Source organism: Anopheles maculipalpis, chromosome 2RL (assembly GCF_943734695.1).
Source record: "Anopheles maculipalpis chromosome 2RL, idAnoMacuDA_375_x, whole genome shotgun sequence".
NCBI classification, from domain to species: domain Eukaryota; kingdom Metazoa; phylum Arthropoda; class Insecta; order Diptera; family Culicidae; genus Anopheles; species Anopheles maculipalpis.
Genome location: NC_064871.1, coordinates 66,654,584 through 66,677,124, shown reverse-complemented (window position 1 = coordinate 66,677,124; position 22,541 = coordinate 66,654,584). Strand labels below are relative to the sequence as shown.

At 44.9% G+C, this 22,541-nt stretch overlaps 4 protein-coding genes across 10 annotated transcripts in view; 3 read left to right on the top strand and 1 right to left on the bottom strand.

The window, feature by feature from the left end:
• Window positions 1-22,541, bottom strand: part of LOC126556255 (39S ribosomal protein L15, mitochondrial) — a 416,466-nt gene that overhangs the window by 295,332 nt on the left and 98,593 nt on the right. The gene's annotated exons all lie outside the window — the stretch shown is intronic.
• The window catches only part of LOC126556015 (maltase A3-like), a 252,849-nt gene that overhangs the window by 222,791 nt on the left and 7,517 nt on the right, over window positions 1-22,541 (top strand). The gene's annotated exons all lie outside the window — the stretch shown is intronic.
• On the top strand, window positions 444-4,092 carry LOC126556002 (T-related protein). The gene is made up of 5 exons (XM_050211159.1): window positions 444-786; window positions 1,766-1,886; window positions 2,468-3,370; window positions 3,437-3,621; window positions 3,696-4,092. The coding sequence occupies exons 1-5, from the start codon at window positions 476-478 to the stop codon at window positions 4,090-4,092; spliced, it is 1,917 nt and encodes a 638-aa protein (XP_050067116.1). The 5' UTR covers window positions 444-475.
• On the top strand, window positions 11,529-22,102 carry LOC126555966 (1-acylglycerol-3-phosphate O-acyltransferase Pnpla3-like). 7 transcript variants are annotated; one of them, XM_050211113.1, is made up of 9 exons: window positions 11,529-11,761; window positions 18,853-19,085; window positions 19,155-19,807; window positions 20,308-20,376; window positions 20,582-20,687; window positions 20,756-20,877; window positions 20,950-21,097; window positions 21,159-21,279; window positions 21,765-22,102. In XM_050211113.1, the coding sequence occupies exons 1-9, from the start codon at window positions 11,602-11,604 to the stop codon at window positions 22,076-22,078; spliced, it is 1,926 nt and encodes a 641-aa protein (XP_050067070.1). In that variant the 5' UTR covers window positions 11,529-11,601; the 3' UTR covers window positions 22,079-22,102. The 7 variants fall into 7 exon arrangements, with proteins under 7 accessions (XP_050067070.1, XP_050067069.1, XP_050067068.1 ...); XM_050211112.1 differs by having other exon boundaries at window positions 20,122-20,376; window positions 20,762-20,877; XM_050211111.1 differs by having other exon boundaries at window positions 20,122-20,376.

Genomic DNA, 22,541 nt, shown 5'->3' with positions numbered 1-22,541 from the left:
ACCGGATCGCTGTTTGAACAAACGATCATTTTTCATAAACGTTCCAGGTTAAACCCGTTGCTGTCCGGGTTCAACTCTCATACCATCGGTAGGGTATGACGATCTCATGGCGTGATGACGAAAAATTTGTACATTTCTTCGTGAGTGTTTTCTCGGCCAGTGTTTGCCGATCGAGGGCTGTTTACCTAATAGCCGTGGCTGCATTAAGAAGTTGGATAACTGAATAGTGCGGTTGAGACTGTCGCTCATCACAATCTCGCCTTTTGACCGCAAAGCATATCATTTGCAGAAACTTTCTAATCGCGATAGCGTGTCACTGTAACGCTTTATCCTTCTTAAAACGCATCGGCCTATCTGACCACAACCTGCTTACGCATTTCAGGTCAGTTGAAAATGCACCATTTACCAGTTATTTACTAATTTTGTTTGCTTTTCTAGCGTTTCGTTCCCGTTTCTCCAGCCAGCCAGCGGATCGATGCGTTCGGTCGATGAGATGGCGACGTCACACATACTATCCGCCATCGATCCAATAATAACCGGGTCGGCAAACACACCGACGAGTGGTGGAATGAATGGTAGCGATGGTGGATCTGTACCGAATGGGACCAACACCGGTGCGGGCAATGGCGGAGGCTCTACGGTTGGTGGAACCTTGCTGCAGTCCGGATCCACGATCATGGGACGTGGTGCAGGAGATCGAAGCCTTTCGGTAACGCTGGACGATCGGGATCTTTGGTTGCGCTTCCAGAATCTGACCAACGAAATGATCGTCACAAAAAATGGCAGGTACGTGAATGATAAATATTTGTTAGGTACACAAAGATCCTTTTATACTTTCAAAATCAAGTTTGACACCTTCTAAAAGATATTTAAAAACTAAAACTTATCTAGCACAACGATCATTTTTGTACATTCTTATGGTTGAAGTTAACGATTCGATTCAACAAGATCGTTGGATGGATCTTGCAAGTTCTGCTAGAATCCGAACCCTGAATTCATTTAATTCAATTTATAATAATCATATCATTCGAGAGAGTTATAGTTCAGGTTGAATGTTGATGTTAAACTGATGTCAGAAAATTGAGAGACATTGTTTAAACTACAGAACCCGCACAACAATAACGCAAGTGTTCCACCATTTATGATGATTGAAATTTACGGAAACCTCATGCCTTGATGACTAGACCATACAGCCTCAAAATAAGTAATTTTCCTGTTTCCTCTCTTGTTATCTGTAACATAAATTATTATAGCCTTATAATAAAGAGGACATGGTCCATTCAGTCAAGTATTCAAAAATTTTGTCGAGCTTTAGATCATTCAATACATTCCATTTGTTGTACTGTGTCCAATGTACAAAAAACTTGATAAAGCTCCCACATATCAGCAAACAAATAATCATTTTAATGATAATATAATCAGACCGCGGTGTTTGTATTAGTTTGACTAATTCTCTTTGTAAGTAAGACTGGTTTACCTGGTTATTTTGATGACGTTTTATTCTGGAATTTCCCGTGGCGTCTCTTTGCGTTATGTAAATGACGTAATCGTGTGGGACATATTATTTAACACTCGATCTCTGCCTAGCATCTTGTGCACTTAGCAACCTTCAAGAAAATAAAATAAAAACGTCTTAGAACTTCCCACCATGAAAAATTCTTTTGGCCTCGTATGAGGGATTTAATAAATTACGATATATCTTTTGAATCAATGTAAAAACTAATTTAATAATTGATAACATTCTCATCATATTACTTTCTTCTAGGCGAATGTTTCCGGTAGTAAAAGTGACCGCTACCGGACTCGACCCAACAGCTATGTACACGGTACTGTTGGAATTTTCGCAAGTCGACTCGCACCGCTGGAAGTACGTCAACGGCGAATGGGTAAGTCTGCCGCGTATGGAAACAGCCACCAGTTAGAAGTAGAAAAACCTACAGCTACAGATCGCATCCACAGATCCGGGACGGTGCATCAGTAATGATTAGACAAACATGGCTCTTTCGAATCGGCAATGCAACGCTATGGAGTAGTGGGCTTTTTGCGAAATAGATTGTGCACCGCCTTTACTGGTTGCGGCTCATCGCTTCATCTTGATCTTCTCGGGTGGGGTAGTTTTTCGAAGTCATCACTGCCTTCTTTACACGAGTCTCCGCACGCAAAGGGCCTCCTGTAAAGCATATCTCTAAAGAGCGCTTGTTTATTCCGTAACAAACTATTTACATTATGCTAATTAATGCACAGAAACAACAATTCCACCCCTGTGGGTGCTAATGAGAATAGACCACACCGATGGCCGTATTGCAAGGGCTTTTCGTCCCAAGCTTCATGTCCCGGGGCCGCATCGTTGCACCGCAATTTGCAGTGAACCATCGCGAAACCGTGCTGCACAGTCCGCGATTGATGTGCGTCCTCGCCCCATACATCCTCTCTCACCCATGATCTTTCCCCTTGTTTCTTCTGATAGGTTGCCGGTGGGAAGGCAGAAGCACCACCACCGAACCCGGTCTACGTGCACCCGGAGTCGCCCAACTTTGGTCAGCACTGGATGAAGGAACCGATCTCGTTTGCCAAGGTGAAGCTCACCAACAAAACGAACGGCAACGGTCAGATCATGCTAAACTCCCTGCACAAGTACGAGCCGCGTGTGCATCTGGTGCAGGTGGTGTCGGATGCGCGCGATCAGCGCAATGTTCACACGTACCCGTTCCCAGAGACGCAGTTCATCGCCGTAACGGCGTACCAGAACGAGGAGGTCACCTCGCTCAAGATCAAATACAACCCATTTGCGAAAGCGTTTCTCGACGCGAAGGAACGTCCCGATTCGGTGTACTCGCGCGAAAGTTCCACCTACGGTTGGCTTAACTTTCATCCTTCCTATGCGACGGCTCAATCACCCCTGCAGGCCCAGGTGGATCGATCCTACCAGCATACGCACACCGTGGCCCGGACGAATCGTGTCACACCTTACACCACCCAACGTTCGCGAAACACCAGCGGAAGCTCCTCGCCCCAGCACAGCTCGTACCTGCCGCTGGACTCGGTGTCCACACCCGTCTTCTCATCTTATCCCTCGACGTGGCAAACTCAGACCACTCCGAGCGGATCGTACTGGAGCAATCCGTCGGGCGCGGTACAACAATCTCTCGGTACTAACCCAGGCAGTCCTAATTCGATTGCCCCCAACATTTCGCCTACGCCATCGAACGGATCACCGTCCTATGCGACGTCATCACCAACCTATCCAGCAAGTCATCCAACGGTAACACCTCAGCATCCACAGTACATTCCCGTGTCTAGTGCGCAGATGGAAGGCATTTACCAACCGGCTGGATCTCCCCAGCAAATCTACACTCCTTCCAGTCATCAGGTACAAGTTAAACATCAGTTCAGACCAATCAGTAGACCATATCTAAAACGCTACTTCCAATTGCAGATTTACCATCCAACTCCTACGCAAGTTTCCCCAAACCACCAGCTGTATGGGAACGTTCTGAATGCGCCGTCCATTACGAATCTAGGCTACTCCACCTCTTGGCACAGTGCCAGTGATTTCAGTGTCTACCAAAGCACGTACCACTACCCGACGGCTGAGTACATCCCGATGATAGGAGAGATTAAGTATGTTTAAGGCGCATTTTTTGCTTCAACACGCTGTAAGATTAGTTTGTAATTGTATTTGCTGTACATTGTAGCACCTACAACCATCCCTCGGACATTACGGAGCTTACCTCTGTGGGAGCACCGCACAGACATCTGGAACCGGCGGCACCATCTCCGTTGCAATACCACCATCACGGACATCACGTAAGCGAAGGTTCTCCATTGCTTTCTACGCACCACCATCATCACCAGCAGCATCAACACCAACATCATGGAACTACGAATGCTCAATGTGGTGAGAATCAAAGTCCCGAACCAACACCGGGTACGGTTGCGACCAGTGTTGCCAGTGGGCTGAACTCGGTTGCATCGTCGCCGAATGCTGTTGGATCGACGGGACAACTTTCGCAGAGCCCTGGTCGCACATCGCTTAACACTGTCGGCAGTGCCTGGACGCCGCTAACACCACCACAAACTACCAGCATCTAATTACGCTCGTAGCAAACCGTGGTAGGTGAACAAACAGGGATGTACCATCACTTTTACATTGTGCCCTAGAACCAGTGCAGAAACAAAGTGTACTCTAGCGTCTGGGTTTCGAACTGCAAGGTGTTGCAGGTTCGATAAAAAGTGTTAGTTTTAACTAGAAATGCAATTTTAAATTAATGTTTACCTAGATAGAATAAAGCTTAAGAATGTGTGAAATAGAAAAAAAAAACTGTGTGTCTGAAACAGTGGCTCTTAACTGAAATTTGAAATGAGAAAATGCTCAATGGTGGTGTATTAATACAATTTGTTATGTAATAGACTCACAGGACCAATCGGCGTGACATTAGTGGGAGCAGTCACCACAACGGTTCAAATCAAACCCCTACAAAAATCAACTTCCATGTCAATCGTTCCAAAGAAGTAAATAAAGCTTATTAGACTTGTTGATACCTTGGACTTAGACTTAATAGTCAGTTCTCACTACGTGAAAATGGTCCAGATGTGATTTGAACTCCGACCCTGCGTTTTGAAGACTGGCTACACCATCGGACCTGTTTCTACTCCACTGTTTTTAATACATGAAGGTATGTTGAACGATAATTTTGCGACTTTGCGTACAAAACTTCTTAATCAATTTTATAAATTTTCGACTTAAATTTAAAAGGTGTATAAACATTTTAACAAAGTGATTCATAAAGATTAAAAATAGGTTGCTTTAATATTCGGAGCTGAAATATGAAGAATGAGTTAACACATTAAAAATATGTGCTATTTTTATTTTATTCAATATCTCTCTGTTTGATCTTCACTTCCAATCGAAATAACCTGTAATAGAGACCGGGAACGCATGCCTACGCGCTTTACCCAGCTCATTTCAAATTCAGAAGATTAATAGCTAATAATTTAGGAAAAAAAGTATAAATTATCACAAACCTTTAACATTTAAACCTTTTGAGTGGGTGGTATAGATGACAGCGGCGTCGGTCTTCAAACGACAGGACCCTGGTTCATATCCCATTCGGACCGTCTACGCGTAGTGAGGGCTGACCAACTGCGTGGTTATCGGCAAGTCTAGCAAACCATCTGATGACCGGCGTGACTAGAAGGTCGTTAAGCCAAGAAGAAGAAGAAGAAGACTTGAAGCCTTGCGCTGCACGCGCCGTTCTGAAATTGCATTCATCTCTCCATTTTTGAAAAACGATCTAGCTGGATGGGTAACATAAATAGCCGACCACTGAACACTGAACAAAAGAAATACGCCTAACAGTATGCAAAAGCCAACCAACCTGCAAGCAAACAACGTGAATAAAACAGAAACATGTGTTAAAAGATTATACATTCTTTATACTTTCTTACTCATAAATAGCATGGATAAGATCGTATCTCTAAATTCGCTCATACTTGATACGGAATGGCAACATTCCATCGAGGACCATCCTGGCGTATTTAGACGTGCCGCAAGGAAGCAACCTCGGACCACTGCTGTTTATCATCTTCGTCAATGACATCTCAACGATTCTACCGGCTAACAACCATCTATTTTACGCTGACGATGTAAAACTGTTTTATACGATTACCGTAGGACAGCAGGTCACACCAAGATTCAATTGTGCTGTTTAATTCCTGATCCAAACTTGACACGTTAGAACTCTGTGAGGCGAAATGCAGCTTTTGGTCGTTTGGTAGTCTATGGACACTCGGTCACTCGCACGGTATGAGTCCATTCAGAGTAAGTTTTTCTAGTATTGCTCTGCATTCTTGGCATAACCACCTTGACTTTTGCACCAGTTGCCCGCTGCTTGGACTCCAGGCACTCGAGGAAAGGATCCTGAACGCCGGGCGAATGTTCGTGGCGGTTCTGTTAATGGGCTACGTCGAATGTTGCACTTGGCCATCGATTTCTACGCACGTGTCCGTGTTTTACAGGCGCGGTCCTTGCTCGTTGTGGATGATCGGCGCACAGTTTTCGGATCTTGCGACCAGTTCGTTCCGTATGTGCCGTAATTTTAATTATGTTTGTGATGCGTTCGAACCTAGCATGACTATCTTAGTGTTTGTGAACAATTTTTTTTTTCTATAATTTTTCATGTAATTTTCTGTATACTTTTACGCTATCGAGTAGGCAATGTGGTTCGTCGATAAACAAATCAAGTTAAGAAATTACGAAACATGCGTTTTTATCAAATCAACATATAAAAATACAAACACAAAAGCACGCAGAAAGTACATTTACATCGAAAGGGAAAAGGTTGAATAACTGAGCCTTAAAATAACTGATTGCTAAAAGCCCGATATCTTTTAACTTGCATTCAACTGTGGTGGGAAGAAGAAATTCACGGACGCCATGTGGTGGGAAGAAGAAATTACTCGGACGGTCGTCATGTAGTGGAGAAGAAGAATCTCGGACTTATAATCGCGACGAGAACGGAACAACGTGATTGCTAGCTGTGCGGACCAATATCTGAAGATTCTAGATGAGAATCTTCCTTACTGGAAAGTTGGAGACATCGAGGCCTTACCTTTGGTAGGGGGACTCTCGATGCTCATCGGCGGAGCAAGTCGGCCAGGCGACTTTGGATGTTCAGAAGGAATATCCCTTACTGGCATGTTGGAGGTTTGAGGCCTTACCTTGGGTAGGGGGACACTCGAACCTCTAGAAAGAATTGCACGCAAGGTTTAGATTGTTGTATTTTCTCTTTCCATCTGCCTCTCTGGGGCCGAAGGCTTCGTAGACCGCTTTATTTATACCCAATTCTTACAATAGTTTTTGCTCGTTTTTGTTAAGATTGTTTCTTAGTGGTTGTTCTTTTTGCCGTTGCATTTAGTACAAAAATATTTACGTAAGCATAAAATGTGTCACGATGCGATTGATTGCTGCACTTGCAAGAAATGTGTCGGATATCATTCGTCGTTTGATCTATGTGCTTGCTATGGATGAAGTTACTTGTTTGTGTTTTATTGTTTTGTGTTGCTGACCACTGTCTGAACTCGCTGGTTGTTTTGAACTGATTTTGTATTGCGTCGCTCGCTAGCCAGGCGCGTTGGTCAGTGTTTTAATGTTCATGTTAAGGCGTTTACTTGGTTAAAATAGCTGAATGTACATTTCTTACGTTCTTGGTTAATGCAGGTTATTTGATAAATTGGTGAATTTCTGCTCACCTTGAATTTCTGCTACGTAACGCTAGTTGTATGCGAAATAATGTATACTCTAGTGAGATGTTTAGCAGATATGCTACACAACTTTAAAGCATTGAAACAGATGAATTCTTTGTACAAATTATTTAATTAAAAAAAGATCTTCATCAATTCGTAAAACATGGTAAACAGTTTACCTACACCTGATTCAGGTTCACTAGTTTAAACTAAAATTTAAAATAATATAATCAATTCATACCTGTGACGAACGTATTGCTCTGGAAAATTTTTCGGTAAAACTTAATGTTTTCAATTTTGTTTGAAGTAAATGTGTAATTCAATAAGGCGAACAACCATGGACATTAATCAGTAAATCAAAGAGTTGTGTGTGTTCTGTAATTAATCTGTTATACCAGGTATATAAAAATGTAGCTTTTTATAATGCTGAATCAGTTGTATGCATATATGTAATTCCAAACACGAATTTGTACGAATATTATATGACCGTAAGAATTAAACAGTTCGTCAAAATGTTTTTTCGAATGATAAGCATTCAGTATTTGATATTTGATGGTAAACCGGAAAATCGTGCTTCAAATGTAACGAGAGCTAGTTTGCCCTTTCGCTTGGCAATCCGAGAGAAAATCATTCATAGTATTGTGAACATTGATATTCATTTGTGCTAGAATTAGCCGACCGACAATCAATATCGTATTCTATAAATTTGGAAAACTCGTAAGGCAAATCTCGTCAAAATTATAATGGCATCGTGAAAAGTGCTTTAGATAACACTCTTCTGACGGTGAATGCAAATCAGTTTTGCCTTTTTCCAACGAACAACGAAAATTCAAGCACATACTTTATATGAATTACGTTCGAGATTATTCCACATGTTTTGGAGAACGTGGAAGGGTGTGGTGTCATCGCTATGAGGGTAAGTTAAGAGCGATCAATATTTGAAGTGAATTGAAAATGTTGCAAACATATCCTTTTTTACATCCCCGTTTCATCCTCAGAACTACCCAACTACCCTGGATAGGTGTTACCATATAATTCATAATTTTTATAATATCGATCATTATTGTGTTTTTGGCTACATTACTTAAGGTGTGAAATACAGGCTGCTGCTTCGTTGTTTTGAAAATCTTGAAATGAAAGCAAAAAAAATCTGTCAAAAAATATGTATTTTTCTTCCAAATAAATTCAATGCGAATAGTATGTAAATTTTAAAGTTGTAAAGTAAAGAGTAATAATTTTTCTCGCATAATTTCAATCGGATAGATGTGCACAAAATTGTTCAAAGTAATATTTTTATTTATTTTTTTCTATTGTTTTATATACCATTTAATTATTTCATTAAGGTGTAGGTGTAGTGAATCACAATCAGTTGGTAAAATATGAAGTAGAAGCATTTGAATTCGAACATTTTGGAAATTATGGATGAAACAACTAGCATGTTTGATTCTGCTCCAATCTAAATTATGATGGATGAACAGTTCCATAACTTGTATAGGGCTCTAAGGCTGTTCAGAGATATTTATGATAAGAAATTTGATCCGTTTCGTGATCGTTCATTTTGGTTTCCAGAAACCGTCATAAGCAATAAATGTCAATGCCATGGTTCGATCCCCACACGATCAGTCCCGCATCATGTTTCATTGGAGGAATTTTACAAACGATTGTGTATTAACCAACCTTATTGACAAAATATACTTATAAAGACAAATTTGTATTGCAAAAACTCTAAATAGTTGTTATTTAGGTAATTTCATCAGTACGGATCGCACGTGCGTGACTACCTTACCAGACTGAAGAATAAGGGAACCCATGGCACTCAGTTACGGAGTGCGTTCGAAATTGTTTGTAGGGTACGTCTCCGAAGTTGGCCGAAGTTTGACAGCTCGCATATGTCAAATCCATATATATACGAGTGCGAAACAAGGTCGTTGAATATTTGGTACAAACGACGTTGGGTGTGTCGGACGTGCAAAACAAAACTGATACACGGAACGTAACGAACGGTCTTTCTATCCTCATCCACTTCAAAGACCGTAAACAGTGATTTCTCAAAGTCGAACAGTGATATCCTACATTGGAACCAGTTCATTCATTTAACCCGGTGATTTACAAGTACGTATCGTCTCCGTTGGGCAGGGTGTTGCGAATATGTTATCTCCGAATCATCCTCATCTTCCTTATCGAAGGAATGTGCGCGTTAGGCAAAACGTGCATTCTGGGGGTAAGAACTGGTGCATTGTTGCTCTCCAAAATGTACCGTGCATACCGTGTTCCAAAGTGCGAAGCGAAGTAGAGAAACTAACAAAACATCCGATGGAAGATTTTTGCGACACAAGTTGGATGGTGCGTGAGATGGAACGAAAGAAAAGAAAAGAAAACCTCCGTGTGCGTTTGTGGCGGGCCGGGATCAAACGGTGAAACAAGCGTGGAAGGTGTAAAAAGGCACGCAAGTGTGAGAGCGAGAAGGAAAAAAGGGGACGAAGAAACATCCGTTGCAAAGAGGATAACGAATCCTTCCGCGTGCGTTAGATTGTGTAAAGAGGATAAAGAAACGCACCGAAAGAGATGAAAGATTGGGCCTGCTGCCGCCCTACCACCTCGTCGTACCTTTTGCCCTTAGCTTGCACACGCACACACAAGCGCAAACATACGCAGGGAGTTTTTAACGATTTTTCGAGCGAATTCAATGCTTTGTGCCGCCGTTGCGGTGGAAAGTGGATGGCCGGAAAGTTCGTTTGAAAACAGGTAGCGGAATACAACGGACGCTAAAAAGGGCAGTGCGGAAACGAAACGAAAACGCGCACAGCAAAATAAGCGCTTGCTTTCGGTTGCTATAGCAACGCGCCGCCTGATGGTTTTCGTACGTGCGCGTTTAAAGGTACCAACAAGACTGGGCCACTACGAGCCAATAGCAGCGGGTGGGTTGGTGGGATGCTTCTCTTTGGAATTTTCAACCGTAACAGCGAACGTTGCGGAATGCCACCAATGCAACGCGAAACAGCTGTTTGTATGTGTGTGTGTTTGTGTGAAGTTTGCACTTTTACGGCACAGAAAGAGTCTTGCATCGTACGAGTGAGGTGATGTGTGCCTGACCGTACCATACAACACACTCCGTTAACAGTGTGTGCTGATAACCAAGTTTTACTATGCGCGTGTGTGTTTGTAACCTGTTACTCTGTTGGCGCTCTCCAAATTGAGCATCCCCCAAATGTGTGGGCCTCTGTGCGTCGCTGCAACATTGGGAAAAAAAACGAGCTGGAAGCTTTTTGTTTACATCACCCCGCACACTGAACCTGCCAGTCAATTCCACCGAAAGTGCATTTGGGAAGAGAAAAATAAACCATCCACCCCCGATTAGTTTACGCTCTCGCGCGTGTTTGAAGCAACCGTAAAGAGAGAGGGAGAGAAGAGAAGAGAGTAAGTTGGTCGGACGATGATGTCAATCAACCACCTCCTCACCCCACACTCACCAAATCAGTGCACCCTCTAAGGTTGCTACGACCGCAAAAAGTGTGAGTGAGAACGTGGAGACGAAAGAAGGGTTGACCAACAGTGTCCACCGCGCGGTGGTGGGTGCGTATAAAACCGCGACCCCAACTAACGGTCAGCTTTCAGTCTACTTCCGGACGAGCGAGCCGAGTGATCGCGCGCGTTCAACAACTTCAACCGCTCTCTCCAAACGCCGAACGCCGAACGTCTCTTGCCCCCCGCGCTAATCCTGCCAACTCAGTCGCCCTCTGCCTAAGCCAAGGTTTTAGAAGAAACCCTTCGCGTGTAGGTTGCTTTGTTTGCTCGTAACGCTATTGCCAGCCCTGGACACGGGGCCCCGAGGGTTGTTGTTTGTTTACCGATGTGTGGTGTGAACGATGTAAAGCAGCATTTTCCGTCCGAGGCTAACACCGTCTTGCTTTTCTTGTATCGTTTTAGGACTGACAGAATGTAAATTATCCCGCTGGAGACTAGTTTCTGTGGAAAAAGCAGTGAATATCAAGTGTTTATGGTTGTAAAATTTCAAAAAAGTCGTTAAAACTAACGTAACGATTCCAGTGCAAGTGGGAAGCAGTGTTCTGTGCGTGGTGTGAAGGAAGAAGCACACCCGATCGTAGAGAGTGTCTAAAGGAAATTAGTGATATCGCGAGGAAGAAGCAATTAATTGTACTGAAAACGAAAAACAAAGAGAAACGTACGGTGTTTATAAAGTTTTAAGGCAAGCAAGTTATTAAAGCCTTACAAACCCCATCCCTAGAGCGTGATTCCACAGGCGCGTGGTTGTGCTAAAGTAAAAGATTTTCTCGGTGATTGTGAACGAAATACGGAACAACAGTCAGCACTTGCCCGGCGGCAATCCATCCGAAGATGAATCTATCGTTTGCCGGTTGCGGTTTTCTCGGCATCTACCATGTCGGTGTTGCGGTGGCCTTCAAGAAGTATGCACCCCATCTGCTGCTGCACCGCATTAGTGGCGCATCGGCCGGTGCGTTGGCCGCCTGCTGTCTGCTCTGCGATATGCCATTAGGTAAGTGTGCGGGCGGGGAGAATCCTTACAACGCAACAGGAAGGACCAAAAGTCAGGTTGATCAACGTGCCGCCCCGGCAAACACCTTCACGCTCTGACATTGTTGCCTTGGGAGGGGTCTCTAAACGTGTACCTGGGTAACGTGACGTGACGGAACATAACGGCAATTAGAGATATCATCATAAGAAAGGGCTGGAAACAGGTCTCTTCCACACGAGCCAGGTAGCTCCAGATCGTGTGTGGGTCAGGTGCATTAAAATCTCTTTAGCTGCTACCCTTAATTACTCTCATTATTGGCAGAGCCTTTTTTATGTCACTATTGTATCGTCGGAAAACTACTGGGTAGCATCACCTTCATCATTCATGCTTGTTTGAAGAGATGATTGCGTCCCAAAAGCCGGCAGGAAACATCACAAAGCGATACACTCCCCCGACAACAACGACCCTTGGATCATTGATCCTCGCGAGCAAATGTGATTCTATTTGATGTTGGGCGGCTGTCAAGAACATCCGATCGTCAGTGTCGGACTCTGGTGGATGTGCAATCGTGCAAAATGTTTACCGAGCGCCCTTCGTTGTTTGAAGCACAAATACAATCGCTTCATTCCATCGATCGATCGAATAATCTCCCAGTTTGTTTAGCCTCAAACACACGTGTCCAATCGGGAATGGACAAGTTCCGTGCGTACTAAGGTACTAGAGCGGACCGTATTAGTCACGCCGTCTCGCAGACAGTTCGTGCAAGGGTGGGCACGAGAAGCCTTTGAAATATTCGGCCTTTGGACCGAACTGTACAGAATAAAGGAGGATGATTTGTCACCTCCACCACAATTTCAACTACAATCAGCTGATTTCAGCTCGCGATGCAAGAAGGGGTAGGTAGGGTGAGCTGTCGAAGGTTCAACCCCAAGCTCTTTGTCCGAAATTGAATCTTTCAGACGATACTCCTTGAAATCGATCCGCGGAAGGGGGTTGAAAATTGATCCAATTTAATCAGCAAGCAAAGATAAGAATCGCCTTCCCTTTTTCCAATTTCGTTCCCCGTATAGAGCTCGAGGGGTTTAGTTTTGTGTCCCGTGAGCACAGGCCGGACTTGTTTGACGTCGCGTGGCCTAATGCTATCGCTCCTTCAACCCGGACAAAGCGATGAGATCACGCCGGGCAGGCAGGGATATTCGTATCGGGAAACCTGAATGCACTTTGGACGGTCTCCCTGTTTCGTTGGTGAAGGAGGAGAATCCATCGGAGCGGGGACATATGCAATCGCGTGGGGGGGACAAGGAAGCATCTTCGAGAAGGAAGAACGTTGACGCGTTATCAAACACACCGCCCGAAGTCTATCTTATCTATGATTCTGTGATGGATTCGGTGGGTGGGTTCTCCCATTTGAAGTCGTCGTTTGGCGCTATCTGGATTGAAAGGTGTTGAAATGAATTTCCCTCTTCCTAATCCTACCACTGATGATGTTGATGAATCTATGAAATGATGTGAAATGAGTGAAAAGGAAAAAAAAAGCGTAACGCAATCAACAATCGAAAAGAACCTTGAAAATGTGCGCAAATATTTCAGCTCCAGTGTCTCAGGGTCAAACATGTACTACGCATTAGAAATAGGGCGCCTACGATTAGGGCGGACGGGATGGAAAACACGACCCTCGATTGCTTAAGAAACTTTTAAGTCGTAGGAACTTCTGGACGCCCTCCCCGCTGCGTACTTTCGCAAAGCCCAGAATCGGAGGATTTGTGCTGATGACGCAAAATAACCCCTAAGAGAGTGAGCGTTGCACAGATTCTCGTCGTTGTCCTACACTGGACAAGTTGATCAAGTGTTGGTCGTAAAATTTACGACCGAAGACCTGTGCCATTCGCGCGCACCGTGAGTTTTGATGGGTGGAACTCCAGCAGTGTATTATTAGGGTTATCAGCTATGAACCATACTCTACCACCCTGGGCTCAGGGTTTTTGCGCTGGTTTTTGCGGGGCATCAAGGAGGGATTTGTTATTCTGAAGTGGATTGGGGAATGTTTTGGACTTTTCGCGCTGCAAGCACGACGAAAAGTGAGGCCCTTAGGAATGTTTAACAGCCTTCTGCTTCTTCCCGCACGGTGATCCATTGCTCCCCAGCGCTATGACCGGATTGTGAGAAGAATGTGTGTTCTCCGCTGGACGCTATCACGATCGACCATTTTTTCTTTCTGTTCCGCATGTTTTTTGGGTTATTGAACCGCGCATCTCCCTTATTTACGCCCATTATCAACTGCTGCTGCTGAGGTGGTATGAAAAGTGGTCTGCTACGATCGCGTAATCATGGTAAAATAATAAAAAAAGGTATTGAAAACATAAACGTGTCCCTGTCGCAGTAAGACGATTCAGCAGAGCTAGAAAAGCTTATCCAACGTCAGCATTTGCTGTCGTAGTTGTGTTTATGCTTGTCAGCAGAAAACGAACGAATGACACAATTTCGGTGATAATCGGTGCGACACATCGCAAAGAAGTTGCCTTACACGCGCTTAATGACAAAGAAAAATTAGGTTAGTTTTGTTCAAAAACCTCCCTTACCCTAACACACTCATTTGGAATGCATTTGTGCTTGGGGGTTGTTGCAAAAACGCGGCAAAGCAAGGAAACGTTACTGAAGTTACCCGTATGCGCGCTACATAGCTTGAATAAATTAATCGCAACCTGCTAGGTCAGTTCTAGAAGAACTGCTGGAACGGCTAACGGGTTTGAAGTTTCAAAATGTCTGACACACTTCGCGCCCCATCTTACGCTGGCCAACTTTTCATCTCTACGAGATGCGTTACATGCATTAAATCACATGAAAGCGTGTTGCATTATTGACCATGTGCAATGCTAACGAAACACTTTCCCTTGTCGGTGCACTTGCTCCCTTACTTGCTTATCCAGCAATGATCAGTGGCATGGATGGACGCCGCGTGTGTTGCCTCCATTGGCGAGAAGAGTAACAGTCCTTTCACTTCACCATTTTGTTTCGCTCACGTGCATCTGGGAGGTGATCCGTTCCGTTCGTCATACCACCAACACGCGTCGGCTTTGTATATCGGGGGATTTCATTGGCCTCTCCGGGCACATGGACACAAGCATGTCAGATGGCGAAATTGCCGCAATCGCTGCAGGACACGCTGCGACGTAACGACGCACATTTTGCGCAAGGTCAAAACCACGTGCCGCCAACACTCTTTGGAGTGTGGAGAAGTGCGCGCAAAACGATTGTAAACAAGTTGTTTGTATCCACTCACTTGCATTCTTTCCCCGGTCCGCTCGTCCCTCTTGGGGAGGTTTATGGGCTGTGAAGCTGTGAAGTGAAGCCGGTGGAGCTGCCACATGTGTTCACTGGAAGCCTTGCAAAGTCGGAGGGCACCGGATGAGGTCACACGCATTCAGTTGTATGTCTGCTGGTAGGATGAGCGGAATTGCGAGACTTCTTTTATTGCTTACAATGGCAAAGAGCGGCCCAGTACCGGTATAAAAGCTTTGCGACACATTACAGGTACTTAAGCGATGGAATTATTATCTGCCTGTTGATAATGTGGATCATTTGGTCATACACGGCTTATATATTGTTGTGTCTGATATACTTTAACATCGATAGACAGCTGATAGACATGACAAATCTCTAGAATAAATGAGCTTGAGTAGGGCAGTGGGGACACATTGATGCAAATTTGCAACATTGCAAACCACGTGACAGGAACCGGTGGACTTTGCGTTGCTAACTTCTCTTCCCCATGATACCATGATTCAGAGCCATCTTTCTCAATTAGAATCAATTTTGCAAACGATTGTCCTAGCACGAGGTTCTGTGTCACAAAAATTCGTGCTGCTGCACATCGCTACCACACTGTCACTAAGCACCCAACAAAGGCGAAGAAGCTTAGCAATCCGGAGTCCAACAAATAACGTGCATCGCGTGTGACGCAAATGATGGCATGATTTGTGTTGCCATACAATAGAAAGCTAAACACGCACACTGAGCCACATGCACCAACTGTGCCTCCCTGTTGGTGGCAGTTTTTTTGTTGTTGTTGCTTTGTTTTGTTTAACTGCATCGCCCCATAGCTTTCATCGTCGGCCTTAGAGCAAGTGGCGACGCGATAAGAAAAGGGTTGTCGATTGATCAATTCAATGTTGCTAACAATACACACCACAGCACAGAGGTTCGACCACGTTGACGATCGAGAGTCCTAGGCGAATGTGGGTTCGGGGTTTTGTGTCGTGATAATCGCGCGAGCTGCAGTGTAAACAATGTGCTGTGGTGCTCCGATTAGTAGTCTTTATCATGGGGCCACTATGAGGTGACCTGAAAAACGCGCCGGCATCACAAAGAGCTCGGAGAACCACTTGTCACCCACATCGGTGTGTGCAAAGTAGGCGCTCGGGGTGAGCATTTCCCGGCCGGGCAGGAATAAAGTATGGCCGAATAATGCTTTCATGATCAAACGATGATCATTGACTGATCGTTGGCAAACTGGAACTGTTAGTGTCCTGAATCTGGTCAGTCCTGCTAAAACAGTTTCCCTGATCAAGCAGCTAACTGATCGTTATCAAAAAAGTGTACTGCTTTCATCTCACCATTGATGAATAAGTCCGGCGAGCGCTAGAAATAATGTCAAAATTGACCCATCTGACCTGCTTCTTTAGTGATTGTCTGGCCTACGTACATGATTGATCCTACTGACCCTTGGATGGTTTTGATGATGAAGTGATCATGATGCCAATGCCACGCGGACTCAACTGTTGTGACGCGTTCGGAATCGGATGATCGGAAGCCGTGACTGTGCGTCTATGCCTGCAGAGTTATGCTCCAGCACTGAGCCAGGAATTGGAAAATTAACACTTTTTTTTTTTTGGTCCGGTATTGTATGCTGCTAATGATGTCGTAACTCTTTCCCGCTATACACAAACGCTCACACTCGCGGTTCTGGAGCGATTCGTGGTAGGTTTCTGATAAGGAACAACCGTCGTGTGCTGCATTGACGTCAACAGTCGCATTGAACGCAAAGAAGGAAGAAAATGTCTAGAGAAGCTCAGCATAACGCACGCTGGGGGTTTTGTCTATTTAATAATGTGGGGCCTTATCGGGCGTGCACGGTACTCAGAAACCGCTTAAAATAGTGTCGTAGCGTGCCCTTCAAGGCCAAGGGTTCATTGCGAGTTGAAGCATGCAGTTCGTTCTGTTCGTACGTAAACTAATAATCGGGTAAATCACGGTCGCAAAGTATCGATGTGTATAAGGGTGTAATCGTGATGACCTTGGATGAGGCACGCAATTTTTTATCGCACTTATTGGCAAAGGGATTTAAGGTGGATTAGCTCACAATATATGAGCCATGCTTGAAGCGAATTTAATGATTAAAAAGCAGCTGCTTTTTTTGACGCATTTTGAAATTTTGCGAAACAGGGAAAAGAAGCCTGACTTGTTTTGTGGCGAATGTTATTTTTGCTGGATACATATTCAACTTATGATCAACGATCGAAAGAATCCCTTGTTATTTCCGATCGTAAACATCCGCCGGAGACAAGCCAGGAAACAACAAAGACAGATTGGAATCGTAGTAATATGATCTCCAAATATTCCCATTGACCTAGGTGTCCATAACAAGCCGGATACAAATTCGTCTATTCTAAACCCTAACGAGCGCGCGCGCGCGCGCCTATGTCACATTGAAGGGCTCGTCCGGAGTACGCGCGCACATGCCCCACGACGACGAATACGGTGACCTCGAGATTTTATCTTTCTACTCACCTCTCTTTTTAACGCATGAGGGAAGGTACGTTCATTTTTTTTTAGTTTAACTGCGACGCAAAAAACAAGACACCCCTTCAATTGAGCCGGGCCCTGGGGGGGGGGGGGAGGCGGGGTCTACGTTTGCGGTTCAAAAAATCCAGTTGACGGGCCTCCAAAAATCTAATCACGCCGTCTTGCTTCTTCCAATCTCTCTTTCCCTCCCACAAGATACCCCGTTATGTATCTAGAAACTTCCCAACCAGTCTCCAAACGGGGCGACAATTCGGGAACTGCGTAGCGGGCCCTTTTTTTCGAAAGCATCTGGTGTGGGAATGGGAAGACGGATGGGACGAGAGGAGAGAAGCTAGAAGGGACGGTGTATGGCGTGATCGGACACTACCAACACATAACAACCCCTCAAACGAAGCATAGAGCGCGGTGTCGAAATCTATGCCCGCCGACTTATGTTGGGAAATAACCGTCACTGTGCGGTATGCGGCGCAAAAGACGATCGAGTTTGTTCAGGGAAGGTAGGCAGGAGGCGACGCCCTACAACGGCGAGGAAGGAGCAGCAACTGCCGGACGACCTGCTTTTATAGGACGGCTCCTAATGCGAGATGACTTTCGTCTTTGTGGGTTTTTTGTTTTCGCTTTTTTTTTTTGGAGGCCCGTCCGCTGCGAGAGTCTTATTGGTTATTGGTGTTTCCGGAGATTCTGTGGTAGTGTTATGTGAGAAACAAAGAGGAAAAAAATAAAGGTGTGTCTGCATGACGTCGACAGAAACTTTCGAAAGGCAATCGAAGGGGAGGGATGCATATTACCTGCATTAAAAGTTTTAGGGGTTTTTATAGGTCGTTTTCTTCGTGGGGTAGAAGGCCGACTCTTAGTCGGGTCTTAAACTGGTAATACTATTAAGTCTATTAAATTCAAGTCATTACCTATTATCTATCACACTTGAAAAATGAAGGAAGCGTGGAAGCGCAAACATTGTGTTAATTACTTCATCGCATTGTCTCCTATTGCGCCATGGTACATTCTAGTAGCGTTCTAATGATTCTAAAGTCCACGTATAGGAACTATCAATTATACCTACATGTATGCTTTCGTTGTTATGATCTCGCTCGCAGGCTATTATTAATACGCGGACTCTCGACATACCCAACCTACAACCTAACGTCACGCCAGCTCGTGTCAGGTTCAAGTGGTTAACCTTGTCGAGTTGCGCAACCGGGTCTCGATTACGCATGCTCCACTATCACGCTGAAGCAAATTAAAAAGAAAACCCTTTAACTATCAATTTTATCTGTGTGCTAATCAATCGTTATTTTCCCTTACATTTACAGGAGAAATGACGTCTGATTTCTTCCGCGTGGTCAATGAAGCCCGATCACATTCGCTGGGCCCGTTCAGCCCACGGTTCAACATTCAGACCTGCCTGCTGGAAGGGCTTCAAAAGTTTCTGCCTCCAGATGCGCACGAACGTGTCAATGGCAAGCTGCACATCTCGCTGACCCGTGTGTACGATGGCAAGAACGTGATCGTGTCACAGTTCAATAGTCGCGAAGATCTCCTACAGGTAATTTACATCATTTTTTTGGGAATTTTCGTATCCTCTCTAACAATTTTGCTATCTCTCTTTCTGTAGGCCCTTCTCTGTGCCTGCTTCATTCCAGTGTTTTCCGGTCTTTTACCACCCCGATTTCATGGCGTACGGTACATGGACGGTGCGTTCTCCGATAACCTTCCCACGCTGGACGAGAACACGGTAACGGTCAGTCCGTTCTGTGGCGAAAGTGACATCTGTCCGCGTGACAATAGTTCGCAGATGTTCCACGTCAATTGGGCCAACACTAGCATCGAACTGTCCAAGGAAAACATCAACCGTTTCGCTCGCATCCTGTTCCCACCGAAGCCCGAAATATTGTCCTCCTTTTGTCAGCAGGGATTCGACGATGCGCTCAACTTCCTGCATCGAAACAATCTCATCAGCTGCACCCGCTGTCTAGCGGTACAGTCGACGTTCGTCGTCGCTGAGCAACCGTCCCCGAACCTGGAGGAACAGATCCTGGAAGAGTACGACCCAGAGTGTAGCGAGTGTAAAGAGTGTACGCAGCATCGCAAGAACGCGCTGGTGGGCAGTATGCCCGACAATGTGCTCACTGTGTTCCAGACTTACATCGAGCAGGCAAACAAGGGTCTCATCAACTGGGTGTTCCGTCATCGGGGTGGCAAATTGTTGACTGCGCTTTCACTTCCCGCAATTCTGCCGGCGGATATCGTGTGTGCTACGTTGACGAAGTGAGTTGTCTGTTTATGGATTAGTATCATTTTGCTTCAGTTCCTTCCTGCTAGTCGCACCCTTACGCACCGCCCTCACTACTTTGCTGTGTCCATTGTGCAATTAACTCGACGTTCTGAAATTTTAGACACCTTTGTGCATTATTAATCATAGCCGCTTTCTGCTACACCAATTTCCCATTACCACCACCTCACCAATAAACCGCTAACGTAGTTGAAATAGAAATTGTAACTAACCGCTAAACCACCCCTTCCTTGACCTCTGTCCCGCCACTTCCCCAAAAATCCCTTGCTAAATTTTGCGCGCCGATTAGTATCGTTGGCGGTATAATCGAGCAGAGACAATTCCGCTACAATGTGCTGGGCAATGTGGTCTATCCAACAAAGCGCCCTCCACCTACCGACCACGGGTTACGGGGAAATCTGCAGCGTTTGAAATGTAACCATCTTGTATGCTCCTCCTCGTCTCGATCCGATCCCGTTCCATTTCCTCTCGACAGATTGGCAACATTGGCCGTCCCTGACCGGCAGCGTTTTCTAGCGCAGCTCGAGAACCGTCTAGCGTCCCGGTAAGCGCACGAACTATCGATCCACAACACGTGAGATGCTCCTGTGCTTGTCGTCCTACTGTGCCCGTTTGTTCTATATGTTCGTATGTTGTTCCTCTTTTTTTTCTGTTGGTGGTGGAAAAGTTTGGGTGTGCTGCGGAATGCTATTGAAGGCTTGACGTATTGCAATAAGTTCATTAACTAAATGGTATAATTTGTCCTACAGGCTGATGGGTGCAGCACCATCGATAGGCAAGCAGATTTGGGCCATGAGCGAGTTTGTGCTGAAGAATTTAAACACGATCCTACTAAAGGTGCGACGGCGGCAAAAGGTAAGTTGAAAAGAAGCTTGTTAATTGGTTCCAAGTAAATCATGGAAGTTTGTTGTTCCTCTTTTCAGCAACAGCTGACAGCGAACCTTCAGTGCCAGATTGCACTCACGGAATACAATCAAACCATGGCACAGCAGCATCATCAGCACAGTCATCGCAGCTCGATCATCGACATGCGACTAGATGATGGGTAGGTGTAAGCGTTCGTCAGGTGCATTTCCCATTCGCGCATTGCTTACGTCCGCTTGTCCGATTATTTTAGCAAAACTTTCAGCAAAGAGATCACCCCGACCTACAGCTCCGGACACCATTCGGCGATGGGCGATATTGACGCATTCGACCACATACTTCAAGTATCCTCGCATCACGACGCAATGTACGCTTACTATTACATGGACGAAGACAATAAGGTAGTTTTTGGAATGGGTATAAAGATGCAAGATGACACTAAAGAAACTTAAACAATTGCAGGTTAAGGTAACGGAGATATTCGACATGAGCGAAAGTGACAATCCTGCGCTACAAACTGCCAACGAGCTGGAGGCAAACCAGCAGCTGGAGTTCGATACCGACTGGGAAACAACACAGCCAGGTACAGGCCGGAAGAAACGTTATAGTTGGACGTCCACCATGGCACATTGTGTATGTCCTCCTTTCTCATCACCATCTTTCGATTCGAGTGGTTTTATACACCGCTGTAGCCTTTGTTGAGCGTTTGTAAAGTTGTAATATTGTACAGACGTTTGGATTCATTTGCAGAAGCAGTTTTTTGACGTTGTGTTTTGTAATGGTATAATTTCTCTCAACTTGCAGAAAATTGCACACTACAACACTCTGCACGCGGTGTTTAATGTCAGGATCTTCCTTTATTACTAACAAACTGCACCCAACCTTCTACTATCATCACCATTTTATGTGTTGTATGTTACTGTTATGTTACCACTGTATATGTACGTTTATTTTGTATTTGTGTAGTTCAAAGTAATATGAGCGTGTTTTATATAAATACTATCGTTTAATTGATAATTTACTTTTTATTCTTAATGTTCTCCTTCTTTGAATTACTCCTTATTGCAGATTTCCTCTACGCCAACTCTTACGGTGGAGACAATATAATTGACATCGAAGAGTTTATCGATCCCAGCATCTTCATGAATGGCAACCATCATCATCTCATGAGCGGCAACAACAATAACACCGGCGGCCTTAGTACGCTGTCCCAGTATCCAATCAACCCGTGGGAATGCTCCCAAGTACAAATAGAAGAGCTCTCGACTGACTTTAACGATCCCTCGCTGGAACCGGAAGCGGATCAGCAGACAAGTCTCATGTCCGAATCGGCAACGCTACTGCTAAGCAAACCACCCTCCTCGTACTCGATTGAGATGTAAACCGTCTGGCGCTGGCTATCGCAATCTCAAGCTATTACAGGTCGACAGGTTTGACGAGAGGGAACTTCGCGATCGTAAAACAAAGCGCAGGGTTCCAGCTCGTCGCATATCACACCGGAAAGGTAGCCGGTATTGGTGCCTTACTCGTTTCTAGGGCGAGAAGTAATGCAGATATGTCGCCTTACACACTCACACACACAATGCAAACAAAAGTTACCGGAATGATATTACCATTTAGTAGCGACCAAAGTTACCTTCTGTTCGAGCCCTTCCTATCATTCCCCGGGCTGCTTGGAGGCGCTTCAAAAGCCAAAGCAAGCAGTGCCAAGTCTACGAAGGGGGAACAACAAAAAATGGCGCCCGTGGAAAGCGTAGAGTGCAGCACACGAAACAAAACAAGTGGGACCATTAATGAGAGCTCAGACTCCATAAGCGGGTATCACAAGACTTACAAGAAGGATGT